This window comes from Mobula hypostoma, chromosome 10 (genome assembly GCF_963921235.1).
Source record: "Mobula hypostoma chromosome 10, sMobHyp1.1, whole genome shotgun sequence".
NCBI lineage: Eukaryota > Metazoa > Chordata > Chondrichthyes > Myliobatiformes > Myliobatidae > Mobula > Mobula hypostoma.
In genome coordinates, this window is record NC_086106.1 from 6,626,993 (window position 1) to 6,647,684 (window position 20,692).

A 20,692-nucleotide genomic window follows, 5' to 3' on the forward strand; every position below is an offset into this window, starting at 1 on the left:
AGGAAGAGGTACAGTCGACATTTCGGGCCGAGACCCTTCGTCAGGACCAACTGAAAGAAGAGCTAGTAAGAGATTTGAAAGGGATTTTCCCACTCGGGTTGGGCGAGACTAGAACTTAGAGGTCATGGGCTAAGGGTGAAAGGTGAAACATTAAGAGGAACATGAGGGGAAACTTCACTCTGAGGGTGGTGAGAGAGTGGAATGAGCAGCGGTGGATGTGGGTTTGACTGCAACGTTTAAGAGAAGTTTGGATAAGTACATGGATAGGAGAGGTCTGGAGGGCAATGGTCTGGGTGCTGGCCAATGGAACTGGGTAGATTAATAGTTCAGCACGGACTAGATAGGCCAAAGGGCCTTTGCTGTAGTGACCAATGACTATGATAATCTATGCCCCCTATAATTTTAATTTTAAATATTTATTTAGAGATACAGTGTAGATACAGGTGCTTCTGGTCAATGAGATCGCCCTGTCCAGTTACACTCATGTCAGTCAGAATCAGATTTAATATCACAAGCATATGTCATGAAATTTGCTGATATGTTGCAGCAGTGCATTGTAATACATAATACTTAAAACATTATTATTGTAAATGATATATACATCTTCTTCTCCTTCGGTTGTCCATTGAAATCCAATGACGATGTCCACTCCTTTAACGGTGAGATCTTTGATGACTATACAGTCCTATCCTGGACCCACAAGCTCTATTGCAAACACGAGGAATTCTGCAGATGCTGGAAATTATCTCGCTTCACATCCCCATTCGGATATGTCCACACATGGCCTCCTCTACCGCCGTGATGAGGCTAAACTCAGGTTGGAGGAGCAACACCTCATATACCATCCAGCCCCTTGGTATGAACACAGAATTCTCCAACTTCCGGTAGTTCCCTCCCCCTCCCAGTTTCACTCTGCCCCCTCCTCCAGCTGCTACTACCCATTGTGTTTTCCCCTATTCCTTCTTCACCTTTCCTGCCTATCACCTCCCTCACCCCTTTATCTTTCCCCTTACTGGTTTTTCACCTGGAACCTACCAGCCTTCTCCTTCCCACCCTCCCCCCACCTTTTTTATAGGGCCTCTGCCCCTTCCCTCTTCAGTCCTGACGAATGGTTCCGGCCTGAAACGTTGGAAGTTGATTGGTGCAAGAGATAAAAGGCAGAAGAGGGAAATCTGATCGGAGAGGACATAAGACCATGGAAGAAAGGGAACAGGGAAAGTGGGAGAGGGAGAAGGAATTGGGGAATGGTGAAGGGGGTGGTGCAATTTCTGGAAGTTCGAGGGATTGACTTTCGTGCCATCAGATTAAAGAATACAAGGTGCCAATCCTCCAAATGAGTGGTCTTACTACAGCAGCAGAAGCCACAGATAGACATGTCAGGATGGGAAAGGGAAGTAGAATTGAAAAAGGGTGGCCACTAGGAGATCCTGCTTTTTCTGGCGGGCACAGCCTAGGTGCTTGGCAAAGCGGTCTCCCAGTTATAAAATTCTACCCTCCTCCTACAAATCTGGCCCTCAAGGCCCTGGCAACATTCTCATGAATGAGTTTTCTTTAGCGACAGGAAAGCAGACGAGATGCACTTTGTTTGGAAAATACAGACATTTTATTTTTTCCACTTCATGCTGCAGCAGTTGAGTCCAGCTGCTTACAAAGCAGTGCCCCCACCCTCGAGGGTGGGGGTCATCCTCGCCTGCTCCACAACCCCAGTGTAAATTATTTCAAAAACACAACCTCCAAACTGCTTCTGCGTCTTTGACTTAACTTTCACGCTGGTAATACTATCCGCGTGGCTTGTTTCACCTGCGTTATACACTTATACATTTGAACTAGAATATAAACTTCTGCAAAAAAGAAGCATCTTTTAATATTTCACACATCTCCCATGTGTCAATGGAAGCACTTCTAACCCTTTCCCCACTTCATTTCTTCCCCTCCCACATAATTTCCCCGCTCATCCCAGATTCCCCACCTATCCCCAGTGTGAAAGTGATAGGTAAACCAAGAGGAGCTAGCTCTCAGTTGGTTATAGTCCGTCTTTATCTACAACAAACGATTTTACTTACTGAAATTTTTGGCTGTTGATCAAAAAAATCACTACAAAATTTCCCTATGCACCTTTTTTTTTTGAAATCGCCTATAACTGTTATTTCAATTCATAGCTTGTCAGAATAACTGGTGGGAAGATTAAGGAAGAAATTTTTATTGGTCATCAATGACAGGCAATTCGAAGAACTTCTAGTGGGACAGGAGAAAATCGCATGGAAGGCATTCAAGGATGTTGTTGAAAATTGTCTTGGGCAGCTGCAGAGCACCAAACTACACACAGCTGGTTGACAACATGCTTCAAGCATACAAAACCATGAAGTGCAACATGTCACTAAAGATTCATTTTCTGCATTCCCATTTAGACTTCTTCCCTGCAAATCTTGATGCTGTCAGTGATGAGCATGGTGAAAGGTTTCACCAGGACATTGTGGTCATGGAGAAATAGTATCAGGGCAACTGGAACCCATCAATGCTGGCTGATTATTGTTGGACACTTAAGGGAGAAGCCTCAGACACTGAGTACAAATGAAAGTCACCAACAAAATATTTTTTAGCTTAGTTGAACTATTGTAAAGCTTCAGCACCATTATGCAATTAAACACATTATATTCTATAAAAGTTAATCTCTTGTTTCTCCAAATTCCTACGCGATACAAGTAGTCTGAAGTTATATTTGTGTTCAGCTTCAAGCAGTCTATCGTAAACAAAAAAAAAATCTGAGGATGCAACACTTTCAGAGAAAAAAAATATTGTCCAGTGTAGTCACTAATAACTAACCCCAAATTCTCAAAGTTCTTAGGGTCGTTTCGTGGTAGCCGATAACACCGAAGGCAGCCATCAGCCAGATGATGTTAATTGCCCATTGGGTGTTGGCTTCCAGATTTCTGATCGACCTCTTCTCTTTGACTTCCAGTTAAGTTCTGGACTCAACATTGAAGATCAAAGTCTGCGTAGGTCGATTGGAAGCTGAGACCCGATGGCTTGGATGCACGAGTCGAAAGCCCAGTGTCTGAGAGTCTAAATGTCTAAATCCACTGGAGGCTGGGGGCCCTGGGATTAGAGGACTGTGTGTGTGCGTAGGAGGGAGGAATGGGGGCTTGTTCTCCTCCTGTTGTTGCTTGTGTTCTGTAAACATATTGAGCTATGTCGGTGCCAGAATGCGTGGTTGCTCCCAGCAAATCCTTGGGCTGTTAATACAAATGACCCATTTTACTATATTTCGAGGTACATCTGATAAATGAATCAGTCTGAACCCTGACAATACTCGGGGGATATGCCAACCAAGTGGTCTTGCACCCTAGCCGATGGCCAGCTGCCACCCAATTGCCCAGGTGGCACTCTGCCCACACACCTCATCTCGTAGCCGCTCCTGGAACATCTAGAGTTGGGCACAGACTCCCAACGCGGTGCAGACGCACGCGCGGCGCTGGAGGGTAGGGACCTGCAGTGTGAAAACCCCTAAAATGCCCAAGTCTCCGGCTTGAATTCAAGGGCAGCCAGGACGTGGATGTCACGGGGCTGCTCTCCAGTAACCTGCACTTGAAACAAAACTGCTTTCGTTCCTAACGTTCAGGAGGCAACGTGCCAACAGTATCAAGGGCAAACTGTGGCAATAAAATCCCCAGAATCTAATAAAGTCAGCCAAACTCAGCCAGGGCAGCACTGAGCAGTGAAAGGCATTGTCCTGAAACACTCAAAAACATCGTTAGGCTGCTTTCGCAGACCCTTTCAATTACTTGCCGGCACGTCTTCTTGGTTGCCCCTGGTTACAGTAGTACTGATTTTTGCACGGGTGACTATAGCAGCCACTAAACAGTAAACATTATTGTAAAGCTTTCTTATTCTGGTTTCTGGGGTAAGAGGACTGAGTACACAGAAGTTTCGAGCTGGAGTTCCCAGCCTGGGGTCTATGGACCCCTCGGTTAATGTTTTTAAAAGAAAAAGGTTGGGAAACCTTGGTGTAAAGGATCGTAATAGAGGTGCGTTTTCTCTTATAATTAGGAATTGTTGACACAGGCACCTTGAAGGGCCCCTTGCTTGGATCAACTGTAGCACGCACACACACACAAAACCCAACTCCTAAAAGTTTCGGAGCAGAAATTGTGACGGCGTTGAGCACCATGTCTAACGGCAAAACGAACTCCCCAAAAAAAAAAACACCCCCACAGGTAGCTGCCTCCCACAGACATTACACCCGACACTTAGCGAGCGAGAGTTGCGAAGTTAATAACTTCCCAGAAGAGGGATGGAGGCTGTGCTTCAACACTGTAGGAGTAATTAAAAATATAACCGAGGCACCGAAGGGTAAATCAGATTGTCAGAGAATTTCGGAGCACTGGCTAAATACTATGTTCCCCGAAGATGGGAAGAGTCGTTACCTTGAAGAAGCCTTGAGTAATCTAATGATCTCAGGAAACTAAAATACTGCAGATGCTGGAAAGCTGAAATAAACACAGCAGAAGTTGGGAACTTTATTGGCATTTTGTGAAGATGAGGGGGGGCACTTTCACCCTCTTCACCCGGGTAAAGGGACTTTGACATGAGGCCTGCTTACTTTTGCATACAAGATCTGAAGTTCACCCTACCTCCTACCAAGAGGAGCAGGACAGTTGTCCGTAGCAAAGTGGTGAGCTGGTGCTTGTGGGACCTTGCATTGAACTTGCCTAGGTCTGATCATTGGCTAGGTTAGGGGGTGCTGGTTAGGCAGGGTGCCACACAAATGTCATATTTCGTTCTAAATTTCGATGGCATTCTCCTGGTGACCAAGTGGGATGGGGAGGAAGATGAACTCTCCCAGGAGGTCAGGCCCAGAGATCAAGATGCTGTCCACTTGTCAGTGGGGTTGGAGGACCGCAGGCCTTGGTACCACCCGACCAGCAACTGCACACTGGAAGGGGATTTTGCGATCAAGTCCTCCCCACCCCTCACACCTTGAGCACAGCCAAAGCCCAATCGAGGGTTGACTGAGCAGTGAGAGTGCTGGCCGCCCGCCAACCCCGTTCACCTCTCCCAGGGCCGACCCGCCAGCTAACCCAAGAGTCCCCTGCAAAACGTGACAATAATGAAAATATCTCACAGAACACCGGAGGAACTCAGCGGGTCTGCTGGCATCAGCAGAGGGAAGTGGACGGTTGACATTGAGGGTCGAGACTCTTCATCTGGTCAACATTGACTGCCCATTTCCCTCCGCAGGTGTTGCCTGACCTGTTGTGCTCCTCCAAAACTGCATTATAGCTCCAGATTCCAACATCTGCAGTTGCTGTGTCACCATATCTGCTCAGTGGATGTAAAAACGCACAGCAAGGAATCACCCTTTGCTCCCCAATTCCATCTTGGGCATCACTCACACCACCGCCCCCACCCCAGAAGTTCGGCAAGCATCCCTGTGACCCATTGCCCACCCCACAATTTTCATACAACGCAGATGTATTTCTTCCACCAGGATCGCGACAGAGTCCTCATTTTGTTGGCGGTCAGCGCCTTCATCTTGCGCTCGCTGGCCTCCTGCCTGTCCAGCTGGCGGAGGCCGCAGACAATGGCCATGTCGAAGACCTCCTTCAGGTTCTTCTGGGTCAACGAGGAGCACTCGATGTAGGCCACGGCCCCGATCTTCTCAGCCAGGCTGTGGGCCGCGGCTGAGGGTACCGGCTTCTCCTTGCAAGCGGCCAGGTCGATCAGCACCTTGACATCTCCGCGAAGGTCGCACTGGGTCCCCACCAGGACCACAGGGGCGGTGGGGCAGTGGGACCGGATCTCGGGCATCCACTTCTCCACCACATTCTGGAAGGACGAAGGACTGACCACGCTGAAGCAGAGGAGGAAGACGGCCGAGTTGTGGTAACAGAAGGGACGGAGCTTGTCGAACTCGTCCTGGGGGAAGCAGGGGAGAGGAAAGAGAGACAAGAGGTGGGTTCGGGGTTATCCAACGCTTCTGCTGAGACCATCCCAGCTTCAGACATGCCCCGAGGCCATGTTGGAAACTCAGCAGCCATTTTATACACAACAAGCCAATAATCAGTGTGAAAAATTAGTGAAAAGAATAAAACTTCCCTTTGAACTTTTTCATGTAGAGAGTGGCAGAAGGGTGGGACGAGCTGCCAGCGGAAGTGGTGGACCCAAGTTCGACTGTAACACTTAAGAGAAGTTTGGACAAATCAGTACTGTGCAGAAGTCTTAGGCATATGTATATCTAGGGTGCCTAAGACTTTTGCACAGTACTGTGGTAATTTTCTGTATGGCAATGTACTGCAGCCCCAGTAAAAATCATGACCTACGTGAGTGATGATAAACCTGATATGGGACACAGAAGTTAATAGGTTCTTGATTAGTCGTGGTCTCAAAGGTTACGGGGAGAAAACAGGAGATTGGGGTTGAGAGGGATAATAAATCAGTCATGATGGAGTGCTAGAGCAGGCTCGATGGGCCAAAAGGCCTCATTTTGCTTTCACGTCTTGTGTGTCTGTTACTGGGAGGCTTCACTGAGGCCAGGTGAAAGGCCAAAGGTGTAGAGTGACCCAGGTGCACCGAGGGCGAAGGGGGCGGGAGGACCACTGCGTAAATACTCACTTGGCCTGCCGTGTCGCACAGCTGCAGTCTTATTGGGGTCCCGTTGACCTGCACCACAGCTACGAGACAAAGGAAACTTCTGTTAGGTTAACTTTCGTGCCGGGATAGAAAAGATTGAACAAAGTGAATATTCGACCCGAGACACAGGGGTGGTGTTACCCAACACACACACATGAAAGGCTGGAGGAACTCAGCAGGCCAGGCTGCATCTGTGGAGATGAATGGACAGTCAATCTTTCAGGCCGAGACGCTTCATCAGGGCTGAAAAGGAAGGGGACAGAAGCCTCCCAAGTTCTTGTTCGAGCTTCTGCTCCCTACCTTTCCAATCCTGAAGAGGCATCTCAAACTAAAATATCAACAATTTACTCTTCTCCATTGATCAGGGGCTCCCAACCATTTTTTATGCCATGGGCCCTACCATTAACCAAGGGGTCCGTGGACCTGAGTCCCTCCAGCGTTGTGTGCGTGTTGAACGAGATTTCCAGCAAGGGCAGAATCTCCTGGGTTTTCGTTTTATTCCTCACAGCGAGGTGACCGTTTGGCCCATCGAGACTGTACCCAGCGTTCGGCAATCCCACTGCACAGCCGGTCATTTCCCTGTCATCCCGTGCTCGCGCCGAGTCTCACCACCGGCCTACACCAGGGACAACGCACGGCAACCAGTTCACCCTACCAACCCACACGCCTCGGGCAAATCGGAACCCCAGCGCCCAGGGAATCCCGCGCAGTCGCAGGGAAGGCGTCCAAACGTCACGCGGACAGCATTGAAAGTCGGATAAAACCGGGAGGACGGGAATTTCACTCACTAATAATCCCTGCCGGGAAACCTGATCTGAAGACTTTAGACTTTGGACTCTGTGCAGGAACAGGCAGATTATGACGTTGAACAAACATTCTGAGCGGGAGATCAGAGGGGCTCAGGCGTCAGAGGTCCCTTGGTCTCACATCAGGGCTGTAGGTAGAAGCCCTGTGGTACCGACATGGATGGGTCTCCAGCACCCACCTCCCTCCCAACTAGCGGCGACTCACAGAAGCGTACACACACCTCCTGATGTGCCGGAGACGGAAAGTCCCAAGCCTGACCTTGAGTTTCTGTTCAGTTTTTTTTCATCTCGTACAGCTTGCTTAACTTTACAAGCACTTTGTGTAGCTGGGAGGGGGAGGGGGACAGCTCTCTGTCCTTCCTTCTGAGCAGCAGTGCCCGGCCGAACAGTCGAATTGCTGCCCATGACACTGGGGGGGTGGGGGGGGGTGCGACAGGCAAGGTGCCAAGGGTCCACGGTAGCCTAGCAGCAAAAGGACCAAAGATGGTTCTGTGCCAGTGCCCTGGGCTTTAGGAATTGACCCGCACACCAGCAACAACTTGCATTTGTACAGCACCTCCCACACAGGACAACGATGTATTTGACCGAACTGGCCAAGGACGGAGAGAGGGCGTGTCACTGCTTACTTAGCAGTGAGGCCAAAAAGTTCCACTTTACTTTCAGGCAAGTGCCCCTGGTGGGCACAACCCACTGCAGCCTTTTCCAGATCCTGCGCTGTGGCCCCTCCATACTGCCAGTGCCGCATCTGGTCAGAATGTTCCCCAGGGTACCTCATCTGCCGGAATCCTCAGAGACGGACTCAGCCAGCATGGGGAAGTGCCGGAGAACGGGGGTTGATTTTGGTCCGGCATCGACCGACGGATGGAATGCCGGGGCGGGGGCGCGGGTAGAAGAGGGAGGAAACGGGATCAGTGGCTGCTCCACATGGACACAGTGGGCCGGGTGGCCTGTTTCACAGCGGCCTACCAGCCAGAGAGCCGACCCTGATGTCCGGTCCAGCACGGTCTGCGCGTGTGGAGTTTGCATGCTCACCCACTGGGGGTTCTCACTCCCCTTCCCGACCGAGTGCTCAGCTCGCTTCCCAAATCCCAACCCCTGGTGGATTTGCAAGCCAAGCGGCTGCTGTACATTGTGGGACACCCCCCCCCCACCCTCAGCTGGATCCATTTACCACCCTCCACCCCTTCCCCTCTCCTCGCATACCAGCCATCTTCCCTCATCCCTCCCAGTCCAGGAGGGAGAGGGGTCACAAGCTGAAATGTCGAAATTGGGGGGGGAGGTAAGGAACAGGATACAGAAAACGTGGGGGTGGAGGAATTTATCCGAGAGCTGGTATAGATCATTGCTTTCCGTCCAAAGGCAATAGTGACCATCTTTTTACTCTTCCTCGTCCTGAACGTTTCAAAACTTCAAAGTACTCTTATTGAAGAAAGCACACGTTATAACCCTGAGGTTCATCTCCTCACAGCCAGCCACAGAACAAAGATAATCCATTAGAAAAAGACCCTCAAGCACCCCAATGTGCAGAGGAAAATTTAAAAAAAAACAAATTGTGTGCTCTGGTCCGGAGGCATCCACGGACCCTCGGTTCAGCGCAGAGCCGACTAAAGCCCGCGGAGCAGAAAGCTGAACCGGCCCATTCCTCGCCTCGGGCCCCGGCACCCCGATCTTTACGATGCGGCCCAGCGCCTAAATTGTTGTCCAAACACCGGGTTCGGTCGCCCCGATACACTCTGGGGCCTGGGCCCCACGGCTTCGATTCCACCTGTACGCCGCCTTTCCAGTTCGGCCGGGCGCTTAAAACCGATGGAACCTCAGGGCTCCCGCGCTCTTGGCGATGAGCCCTTGCCTCGGGCCTGCCACGTCGATCCGTCTCCCAGCTCAAAGTGAAGTTACAGGGTATCGCTTACGATGACCGTTTACCAGAGAAAAGGAGAGTGATCAACAAAGTAAACACGAAGAATTCTGCAGATGCTGGAAATTCAAGCAAGTCCGCCAGAGAAAGCAGGATCTCCCAGTGGCCACACATTTTAATTCCACATCCCATTCCCATTCTGATATGTCTATCCACGGCCTCCTCTACTGTAAAGATGAAGCCACACTCAGGTTGGAGGAACAACACCTTATATTCCATCTGGGTAGCCTCCAACCTGAGGGCATGAACATTGACTTCTCTAACTTCCGCTAATGCCCCACCTCCCCCTCATACCCCATCCGTTATTTATTTATATACACACATTCGCTCTCTCTCTCTCTCTCCTTTTTCTCCCTCTGTCCCTCTCACTATACCCCTTGCCCATCCTCTGGGTTTTTCCCCCTCTCCCTTGTCTTTCTCCCTCGGCCTCCTGTCCCATGATCCTCTCATATCCCTTTTGCCAATCACCTGTCCAGCTCTTGGCTCCATCCCTCCCCCTCCTGTCTCCTCCTATCATTTCGGATCTCCCCCTCCCCCTCTCAAATCTCTTACTAGCTCTTCTTTCAGTTAGTCCTGACGAAGGGTCTCGGCCTGAACCATCGACTGTACCTCTTCCTAGAGATGCTGCCTGGCCTGCTGCGTTCACCAGCAACTTTGATGTGTGTTGCGTGATCAACAAAATATTTTGTTATTTTCTTTGTTCCCAGACACAAGTTGCTGAGACTCACCTGTGCCATCTAAAACGTTGAAAAAAGTTTCCTTTTTATCGTTTCCCAGTGAACTTCACCTCTCCCCCTCACCCCACCACTCAGATCACAACTTGCTTCTGAAAAATAAGCACTTCCTTCCTGGGTATTCTCTAGTGTCTCCCAGGTAAGCAATCCAAACGAGATCCCGCTGCCTGTAACCATCTCATAGTTGGCTACACTTCACTAAGTATCCTTATAATGCTCCCTGCCCTAGTTAAAACAGCTCCACCTTCCCCATGAACATGAAGCCAAATCCCTGGAAACCCCTCTTCCCAACCAGATCACTCCTCAGGAATTCCCGAGGGTGGGACTCATCTCCATAGATAGGGAGAGCGAGAGACTTTGTAGAATGAGTCATAACAAAGAAGAAACCTTCGTGGTGTGACCACCCAAGCTAAGTCTGATGGTCTCCTACGGCAGGGTTTTCCCAACCTTTTTATGTCACAGACCAGTGCCAATAAGCAAGGGTCTGTGCCCCCCCCAGCCCCTGGTTGGGAACCCCCGTTCCAAGGGGTTGTCTATTGGTTGGCCGTTGGCGCGTGGCCAAGTGGTTAAGGCGTCGGTCTAGTGATCTGAAGGTCGCTAGTTCGAGCCTCAGCTGAGGCAGTGTGTTGTGTCCTTGAGCAAGGTACTTAATCACACATTGCTCTGCGACGACACTGGTGCCAAGCTGTATTGGCTCTAGTGCCCTTCCCTTGGACAACATTGGTGTCGTGGAGAGGGGAGACTTGCAGCATGGGCAACTGCCGGTCTTCCATACCAGGGTCCCCAACCTTTTTTGCATCGCGGGCCGGTTTAATATTGACAACATTCTTGCGGACTGGCTGACTGAGGGCGAGGGTGGCGTTAAAGTAGGGTTAAGCTCACCTCGACATGTCTTTTACAGTTAGGGTTGCCAACTTTCTCACTCTCAAATAAGGGATAAAAGTAGCAGTCAAATCCCGGGACACTTTACCCCAGGAAAGACTACCATGACCATGATGCCTTGCGCAGGCACCTGTGTGCGCGTGTGCATACATTCCGATTTCTCCCCCCACAAATCGGTTTTGCCTTCATCTTCCCGACTATACTGTACATACATTATTTCTACTTTATATAGGCTGTGTATTTATCATATCGTTCCTGCTTTTACTATATGTTAGTGTTATTTATTTTCTGTTTTATGTGTTATTTGGTATGATTTGGTTGGTTATTTTTTGGGTCTGGGAACACTCACAAAATTTTTCCTGTATAAATTAATGGTAATTGCTTCTTCGCTTCACGCCATTTCAGCGCGAAAGGTTTCATAGGAACGCTCTACCTTAGTGGGGGAAATACGGGACAAGGGCGGTCTCGTATGGGACAAACCAATTTAGCCCGATATACGGGATGTCCCGGCAAATGCGGGACAGTTGGCAACCCTATGTTCAAATTCAACAGTGCGTGACAGGGAATGAGGAAAGGTGCAGCTGACTCATATCGTTTCCTCGCGGCCCGGTGGTTGGGGACCGCTGTTCCATACAACCTTGCCCAGGTCTGCGCCCTGGAAACCTTACGAGGCGCAAATCCATGGTCTCACAAGACAAACGGAAGCCCACTATTATTGGTTGGCCTTCAGTTGGCCAGAGTCCAATCCGGGATCCACATAACTGGGACGTTAGGGTGGATTCCCTTAATGGAGAACGCCTGTGCGTGACCTTGTTCAACGCAGGGAGGCAGATACACTGGACGGTCCTTGACAGGTCGGGGTCAGGGTCCAGTGACATGGAGTGAAAGGTGACTGAGGACCCTTCACTACTGTTGTGATGTGCCACCACCTTCAGTGAAAGGTTATGGTGGGAACTGGGAGATGGGTTGGTAATGAACTAATCAATCTAACCTGGACAAAAACTAGTGATCATTGGGATTTTATCACAAGTTCTTTGATCGCAAATTAATACAAACATGCTGTTGAGAACAGTCGACGATCTCCTCACTTCAGAGTTTGGGGTGGCATGGTAGCGTAGCGGTTAGCATAACGGATTACAGTACCAGTGACCCGGGTTCAATTCCCGCCACTGCCTGTAAGGAGTTTGTACGTTCTCCCCGTGACCGCGCGGGTTTCCTCCGGGTGCTCCGGTTTCCTCCCACAGTCCAAAGACATACCGGTTGGTAGGTTAATTGGTCATTGTAAATCATCCTGTGATTGGACAATTGGGTTATTGCTGAGTGGCATAGTTCAAAGGGCCAGAAGGGTTTATTCCACCCCGTATCTCAATAAATAAATATTTCCACCAGGCTTTTTAAAACCTGCTCCTCTCTCTGCCACCCAACTGCTCTTCAGAATCCCACAGGGGGGCGGGGGGAAGAAAAATCGCTCAGACGTGTTCTTTACATATCTGAAAGCATCACAACAGTTAGCTCCTTTCGCGAGGTCAGGGGAACGGCCTTGTCGGTCAGTGCCCCGGTTCCTGTCAAAGGGCAGAATCAGCAGGGGTACAGAATGGGACGTGGAAAAAGACAGAAAACATACTGACCTCATTTTCCCGCCCCCAGTGATATGCGGCTGCTCTGATCTTTGGGGGTGGGGGGTGGGCAAGGTTACAAGACGTCATGATTACTTCACTTTGCGTAATACTGATCGATGGAACTCTGTGGAGAGAGCGGGATCTAACCCATGCCAGAGACTCTGGCTAAACTTTACTCTGCATCTAACTGTGTTTTTTTTTTAAAAGGTGTGTGCTTGTGTGTGTGTTTTGATTTTGTTAAATGCCTTTATTTATACCAAAAATATCTTTACGGCATCGACACAAACATGAATTATCCCTGCTGCCAAGGGAAAAAAATGTAAACACAGTCATCTTGTCTCCCCTCAGAGACAAGACAATCAGCCCATCATGAACAGGTAAAGGCCTCCCCTCCCCTCCGTCTACACGGAGCGTTGTCGTGGCAAAGCAGTGCCCATCGTCAGGGACTCCCCCCACCCACGCCCCGCTCTCTTCCCCGTGCTGAACCTGGTGGTAAAGGAGCTCAGGACTCACACCACCAGGTTCAGGAACAGTTATTCCCCCCTCAACCATCAGGCTCTTGAACCAGAGGAGACAACTCCACTCACCCCAACACTAATGCAACCTATGGACTCACTTTCAAGGCATCCTCAATATTTATTGCTTATTATTATCATTTTCTTTTGTAATTGCACGGTTTGTCTCTTGCACGTCCGATTTCCTCTTTGATTCTACCGCGTTCCTTTGTATTTACAAACTGATGCAGTTTGTGGATTAGACTCTGCAATGTCTGGTTGCTATTTTGGGCGACTTTTGAAACAAGCCAGCCTGCGGGTAACGAACACTGAGCCAAACTAGATATACCTGGACTCTTTCGATTTGGTGTTTTACATTCTGTGCTTTTTCACTTGTTTTTTCGTTGCCGTTTGCATGACTTGTTTTTTTTTTGCGTGCGGGGGGTGGGGTTTTTTTTTCTTTGAGCGGCTTGGTTCCATGGTTTGTTTTGTGGCTGTCTGTGAGGACGGTGAATCTCAGAGTTGTACGCCACATACAGACTTTCATAATAAATGTACTTGGGATCTTTAGTGTGAACGCCTGCAAGAAAGTGAATCTGCACCTCGTGTGCAGTGACATATATGCACTTTGATAGTAAATTAACTTTGAGAAGTCGCTCTGGGCCTCTTGCTCCAGAGGAAACTACCACACTGTCTCCAATCATTCCTCAGCCACAATCTTCCTGTCCCGGGAACATCCTAAACCTCCTGTGCACCCTCACTTGCCTTTCCGCTGAGGTGATTGGAGCCGTGCTGTGGCCCGATCAGAGTCACTTTATTGCCAGCCTGTGAAACAGCCCAGAATTGATTGTGGTTCGGTGCCGAGCATAAGACACAGGACAATACCATATCAGACAACACAATAGCGACCAACAATTCACAAGACAAGAGTGCAAACAGCCATGAGTAAGCAACAATTAGCAGAACGGTCACATGCGTAAACATCAATAATCACACTGAAATATGAACAGACTCAAAAATTATCAACAGAACAAGGAGAACAGGAAAGGCCATTTGACAGATGTTGTGCGGGAATTACACCTGAGTGAGTTTTGTTGAGAAGCTGGATAACTACAGGAAAGAAGCTTCAGAGGTGATGTGTAGGCCTGGTGGTGATGGACTTGTAGCGTCTCCCTGACAGCCGCTGATCTCCGCTGGGTGGGCCACTCATTGCAACCTAGACTTGGACCACCAGCATAAACTTTCTTTTATAAACCATATCTTAATATTGCCAAACCTGGCTTTGATAGGGGCTTTTATATTCAATCAGAAAAATCACAAACCACTTTATAACAATTCTTTTTTTAAAAGAATTATAGTGCTGTAACATAATACAGTCATCAGGCTCCTGAACCAGTGTGGATAACTTCACTCACCCCAACTCTGAACTGATTCCACACGTCAGACTCCTGAACCAGTGTGGATAACTTCACTCACCCCAACTCTGAACTGATTCCACACGTCAGACTCCTGAACCAGTGTGGATAACTTCACTCACCCCAACTCTGAACTGATTCCACACGTCAGACTCCTGAACCGGTGTGGATAACTTCACTCACCCCAACTCTGAACTGATTCCACACGTCAGACTCCTGAACCAGTGTGGATAACTTCACTCACCCCAACTCTGAACTGTCCCACACATCAGGCTCCTGAACCAGTGTGGATAACTTCACTCACCCCAACTCTGAACTGATTCCACACATCAGACTCCTGAACCAGTGTGGATAACTTCACTCACCCCAACTCTGAACTGATTCAACAACCTCAATTTCAAGGACTCCAACTCATGTCTGCAGTATTGTTTATTGCAACAATTTGTCTTTTTCCACATTGGTTGTTTGTCAGTCTCTATGTATAGATTTTTTTCCACTCTGATAAATTGTATTCTCTTTATTTTCCTGTAAATGTCTGCAAGAACCGTGTGCTGCTTTACAGTACCAGCGACCCGGGTTCAATTCCTGCCGCTGCCTGTAAGGAGTTTGTATGTTTTCCCCGTGTCCGAGTGGGTTTCCTCCGGGTGCTCCAGTTTCCTCCCACAGTCCAAAGGCGAACCGGTTGGTAGGTTAGTTGGTTGTTGTAAATTGTTCCATGATTAGGCTGGGGTTAAATCAGGGGTTCGCTGGGTGGTGTGGCTCGAAGGGCTGGAAGGGTCTATTCTGAAATGTATCTCAATCAACAAACAAAAACAAATAAATCTCAAGATAGCATGCACTTTGATAATAAATGGCGTATTGCAACCAACTTAACAAGGAAACTCCTGTCAAATAATCTTTCCACCCATAAGGTTAGTGCTAGCTCCTGGAAGAGTATCACCTATACTCTCTCCATATTTCCAGATTCTACACAGTAGGGGCAGTTTACAGCAGTACAGAAAAAGGCCATTCAGACCATCTAGACTGTGATAACCATCAAGCACTCACGTACAATAATTCTATTTTATTCTCCCCCCACCCCCACACATTTCCATCAACTCCCCTCATAATAACACCACTCACTTACACCCCAAGGGCAATTTAGGGCAGCCAATTATTTCACCAAAGCTGCCTGTCTTTGGGACGGTGGGGGGTGGGGGTGGGGAACCACCGGGAGAACATGCAAACTCCACACAGACAGCGCCCGAGGTCAGCACTGAACCAGGGTGTCTGGGACGGAGGCAGCGACACCGCCACGTCTGGTGACACGGATTGCCAGTGAGATACCGATCACAGCACCAGGATCAACTCCTCGTCTTCCTCCGCACAACTCCACAGGATCGTTTCCACCCAGTGATCCTGCTCCAATCCGGCACTCAGTGCTCAAAATCAAAAACACAGGAGCAATAAAGAAAAATTGTATTGTGTTCGACTGCAGACTGCTGCAACATTCACGGAGACAGGGACTTGGACTACATTCTTCTGTTATCTGCTATTTGCGTGTGTGACTGTTGGTACTGTGTTTTGCATTGTGGCCCCCGGAGTAACACTGTTTTGTTTGGCTGTATTCACGGGCATTCATATCTGGTTGAATAACAATTGAACTTTGAACTGAAGAGATTCTTCAGATGCTGGAAATCCAGGGAGAGGCAGAACGAAACGCACAAAACGTTGGAGAAACTCAGCAGGTCAGTGAGATACCGATCACAGCACCAGGATCAGAGACTCAGCTCCATCACAGGCACGAGCCCCTGCAGTGTCCAGGACATCTTCAGGGAGCAATGCCTCAGAAAGGCAGCATCCATCACTCAGGACACGCCCTCTTCTCATTGCTACCATCGGGGAGGTGGTACAGGAGCCTGAAGACACAGACAGACACAGACACACACACACACACACACACACACACACACAACGATTCAGGAACAGCTTCTTACATAAGAACTTAAGAAACAGGAGCAGGAGTAGGCCATCCGGCCCATCGAGCCTGCCCCGCCATTCAATAAGATCATAGCTGATCTGTCCGTAAACTCAGCTCCATCGACCTGCCTTTCCCCCATAACCCTTAATTCCCTTACTATGTAAAAACCTATCCAACTGTATCTTAAATATATTTAGTGAGGAAGCCTCAACTGCTTCCCTGGGCAGAGAATTCCACAGATTCACCACTCTCTGGGTGAAACAGTTTCTCCTCATCTCCATCCTAAATCTTCTCCCCTGAATCTTGAGGCAATGTCCCCTAGTTCTAGTCTCACCTACCAATGGAAACAGCTTTCCTTATCTATCCCTTTTAAAATTTCTTCCCCTCTGCCATCCGATTTCTGAATGGACATTGAACCCATGAACACTACCTCATTACTTTTATCCCCCCCTATTTTTGCTCTACTTAGTTTTTACATAGATACACATACTCGTTTTAATTATGTATTGCCATTATACTGTTGCCACAAAGACAAATGTCACCATATCAAACCGGATTCTGATCTATAGACGGGAAGAAACAGTTTAGTGTTTGGGCTGAGACCGTCCATCGGGGCTTATTGGACCCGTGCAACAGGACAATTGAATCACCGACCTTTAGCTCAGACCAACATAGTACCCCCAAGTTGCAAGGGTTCGCTCCGTCACAGGGATCTTTCTGTCTTTCTCCCCCACCCGTCTCGGGCGCACCCAACTCCCCTCTCCCAGCCAGCTCCCACCCTCCAACCCGGTTCCACTTCCTCTCCTCCTCGTAGGGCCGACGCTGCCTCTCCAGCCTCTGGACCCGCCAGTACCCACCCACAGATCATGAACACGACTGCATCCCGCAGCCGCTGGGAGTGCGACGCGGCACACGGACGCACAGAACGCTGGAGGTCAGGCTGCACCTCTAATGCCCGAGGGTCCCGGCCTGAAACGCCGACAGCCTCCCCCAGCAGATCGCGTTCTGCCGCTGCGAAATCCCGGGTTCGGTTCCCAACGCCGCGGACTCTCGACCACCTCCTCCTTTGACCACCCCATTTAGTCACTGACACGCCAGGGGCGCTTGTTCAGAATAACTTCGGCCGCGTTGCTTTCACCGCAACGGCCTTGGCCGGGAGTTATTCAGTAAACAGCGATACTTAATCACAGCCGCTAATCAATGGGGAAAAAAAGTTTCCATGCTAGCTAACTAGGGTTCATTTACTTGTCCAGCACAGAACTAATTTCAAGATTGCATTGACCCCCCCCAAAGAAAACTCCCGCGACCATCGAATCACTCAACACAAGTACATTTTTAAAATCGATTAACAACGCGTGCCGTCCCCATCGCTGTACCCATAATCGTGCCAAAAGCACCCATAAAAAAAGGTCTCAGATTGTGCAGATCGTGAGCGTTGTCATCGTCGCAGGGAGGGACAGACGGACACCATTCGGTCCATCTAGTCCGGGCCGAAACCATTTAAACTGCCTCCTCCCATCGACCGAGACCACAGCCCCCTGTACCCCCACTATCCATATACCTGTACAAACTTTGCTTAAAAGTAAGCTTTATTATCAGAGTACATAGGTCAGCACATACAACCCCAAGATTCATTTTCCTGCGGGCATACTCGGTAAATCTATAGAAATCGAGCTCGCCTGCACCCACCTGTACTGTCCCACACTCTCACTACATGACCTCATTTGTTTTTGCTCTCGTTACACGACCCATTTATTTTTATATATTGAAATTTTAGTTTTTTAAAAAAAATTATTATGCATTATAATGTACTGACGCCGCAAAACAGCACATTTCACGACATATGCCGGTGGTAATAAATCTGATTCGGAACGGGCGGTTAACCCGAAAGCCTGCATTATGTTTTAACTATGGCCACGCTTTGGAATGGACCGTAAGATACGGGAGCAGAATTAGGCCATTTGGCCCATCGAGTCTACTCCGCCATTACATCATGGCCGATCTGATTCCCACCCCCACCCCCTCAGCCCCAATCTGCTGCCTTTCTCCCCGTATCCCTTCGTGCCCTGACTAACCTCTGTCTTAAAACATACTTGGTGCGACTTTATCGAGGGAGTAAGGCACCGGCCTCAGCAATTGCAGCGTGAAGCCAACATTTCCACTGTCAGTAACAAGCTAGTATAAAGACGATCTTTGAACTTTGCTGCTACCTAACCGATAAAACGTGGAACCCGCGAGCTGAATATTTTACTGCAAAGTTTTTTTTGCTAGAAAAGCACAAATTGGTTATTTTTTTTTAAAAATGCAGATGACATATAATGAGGAATACCTACCCGAGAAGTCGTCAAAAGCGGTCGGGACGTACTTGGTTGGGTAACCGTTCGTTGTATAACTCACGACGAGACTCGTTTTACCAACTGCCCCATCTCCCAGTAGGACGCATTTGAGGAACCGCTCCCGGGGGCTGCCGTTCCGAGTGTCCTGCCTGGGTCTGTGGGGCGGCACGGGAGGAGCGAACTGTACTCGATAGTCCAACAGGTCCTGGGGAGGCATTATTCAGCCTGCGGGAGGAGAAGACGGGTCTTCGCAACTACCCAAATCTGGGGGAAAAAAAAGTTTGAAAACTTTTTTTTTTCCGCGTCGTGTCAACTTCGTGGGAAGGAGAGCTGGCGGCTAAAGAGCCTCCTGGCACTCAATCCCACTCCTCCCCTCTAAAGTTCAATCGCTCTGGAACAATTGGACTCCCTCCCTCTTTTATAGACACCGCCGGCGAGCTCCGCCCCTCGAAGCGGCGGTGACAGAGCGATTGTGATAGAGAGGCAGAGCCGATTGAAACCGGGGCGGGGAAGCGGAAGGCGGGAAAAAAAACTTTTAAAAAACTCTCGTGGGAAGAACACTTTGTTAAAAGCGGAAAGGATACCACAATTAGAAAATCTGAACGCACGTCGACACCGAATCCGGCCGGGCGGTCCTCTAATTCTGCTCCTGTGTGTTAATTTGCTCCAGTTTTAAAAGCGTATAATACACACACACACTGGCCGCTTTATCTAGTACCTCCTGTACCTAATTAAGTGGCCACAGAATCCTCGGTTGCTGCAGCCCGTCCACTTCAGCGGTCAAAGTGTTGTCCGTTCAGAGATGCTCTTCTGCACACCACTGTTGTAACGCGTGGTTATTTGAGTTCCTGTCGCCTTCCCGTAAGCCTGAACCCGCCTGGCCGTTCATTAACAAGGTGTTTTCACCCGCAGACCTGCCGCTCACTGGATGTTTTTGTCTCTCGCACCATTCGCTGTAAACTCTAGAGACTGCCGTGCGTGAAAACCCCAGGAGATCAGCCGTTTCTGAGATACTCAAACCGCCCCGTCTGGCACCAACAATCACTCCACGGTCAAAGCCACTTGGATCACATTTCTTCCCCCATTCTGATGTTTGTTCTGAACCTCTTGACCATGTCTGCGTGCTTTTATGCACTGGGTTGGTGCCTCATGATTGGCTGATTAGATATTTGGATTAACAGACGGGTGTACAGGAGGTAGCTGATAAAATGGTCACTGAACGAATTTCCTCTGAACAACCACTCAACGCTATCACAATGTCAGAGTATGACTCCTCAAAGAATAGGATCACTCGAGATTCTGGAATTGTTTGAATAGTGAATATAGGAGAAGAATGTGGCCATTCAGCCCATCGAGTTTATACCTGCAGCCCCACCATTCGTCTTGAATGATCTCACATAAGCCCCTCCCATTCGACACACAGGCCCCTCCCCTTTCACACACTCTCCTCTCCTATCAGACGACTTCTTCTCCAACCCGTGACCTTTCCCACCCACCTGGCTTCACCTATCAGCTTCCAGCTCATCCTCCTTCCTCCCTCCCCACATTTTACTCCCCCCCCCCACAGCCGTCTCGGTCCTGAAGGCGGGTCTCGGCCCAAAATGTTAACCGTTTGTTCATTTCCATAGATACTGCCTGACTTGCTGAGTTCCTCCAGCATTTTGTGTAGGTTAGAATGTGCAAGAAGCTCTTTTGCACATAGACCAATTGTATGTAGGTATGTAAAGTTATGGGGGGGGGGCGGTGAGTTACTAATTTGTGGTGTCTGTTGGTCAGAGTCAAACAGGAATGTTGCCTCCTAGCTGTCTCGGTTTGCAAACCAGGGCAGCTGAGCTACTTGTGTTAGCATTTTATTTTAAATAAATCAAAACTTATTTTGGTCAATTGATGTTTGCCTGTTG

The 20,692-nt window shown here is 49.0% G+C and overlaps 1 protein-coding gene across 1 annotated transcript; it reads right to left on the reverse strand.

Annotated features, from left to right (window-relative positions):
- Positions 1–1,089: 1,089 nt before the first annotated feature.
- On the reverse strand, positions 1,090–19,178 carry rhoub (ras homolog family member Ub). The gene is made up of 3 exons (XM_063059943.1): positions 18,789–19,178; positions 6,613–6,671; positions 1,090–5,916 (listed from the first exon to the last, which is right to left on the reverse strand). Exons 1-3 carry the CDS (start codon positions 19,006–19,008, stop codon positions 5,458–5,460), a joined length of 738 nt encoding a protein of 245 aa, XP_062916013.1. The 5' UTR covers positions 19,009–19,178; the 3' UTR covers positions 1,090–5,457.
- Positions 19,179–20,692: the final 1,514 nt, after the last annotated feature.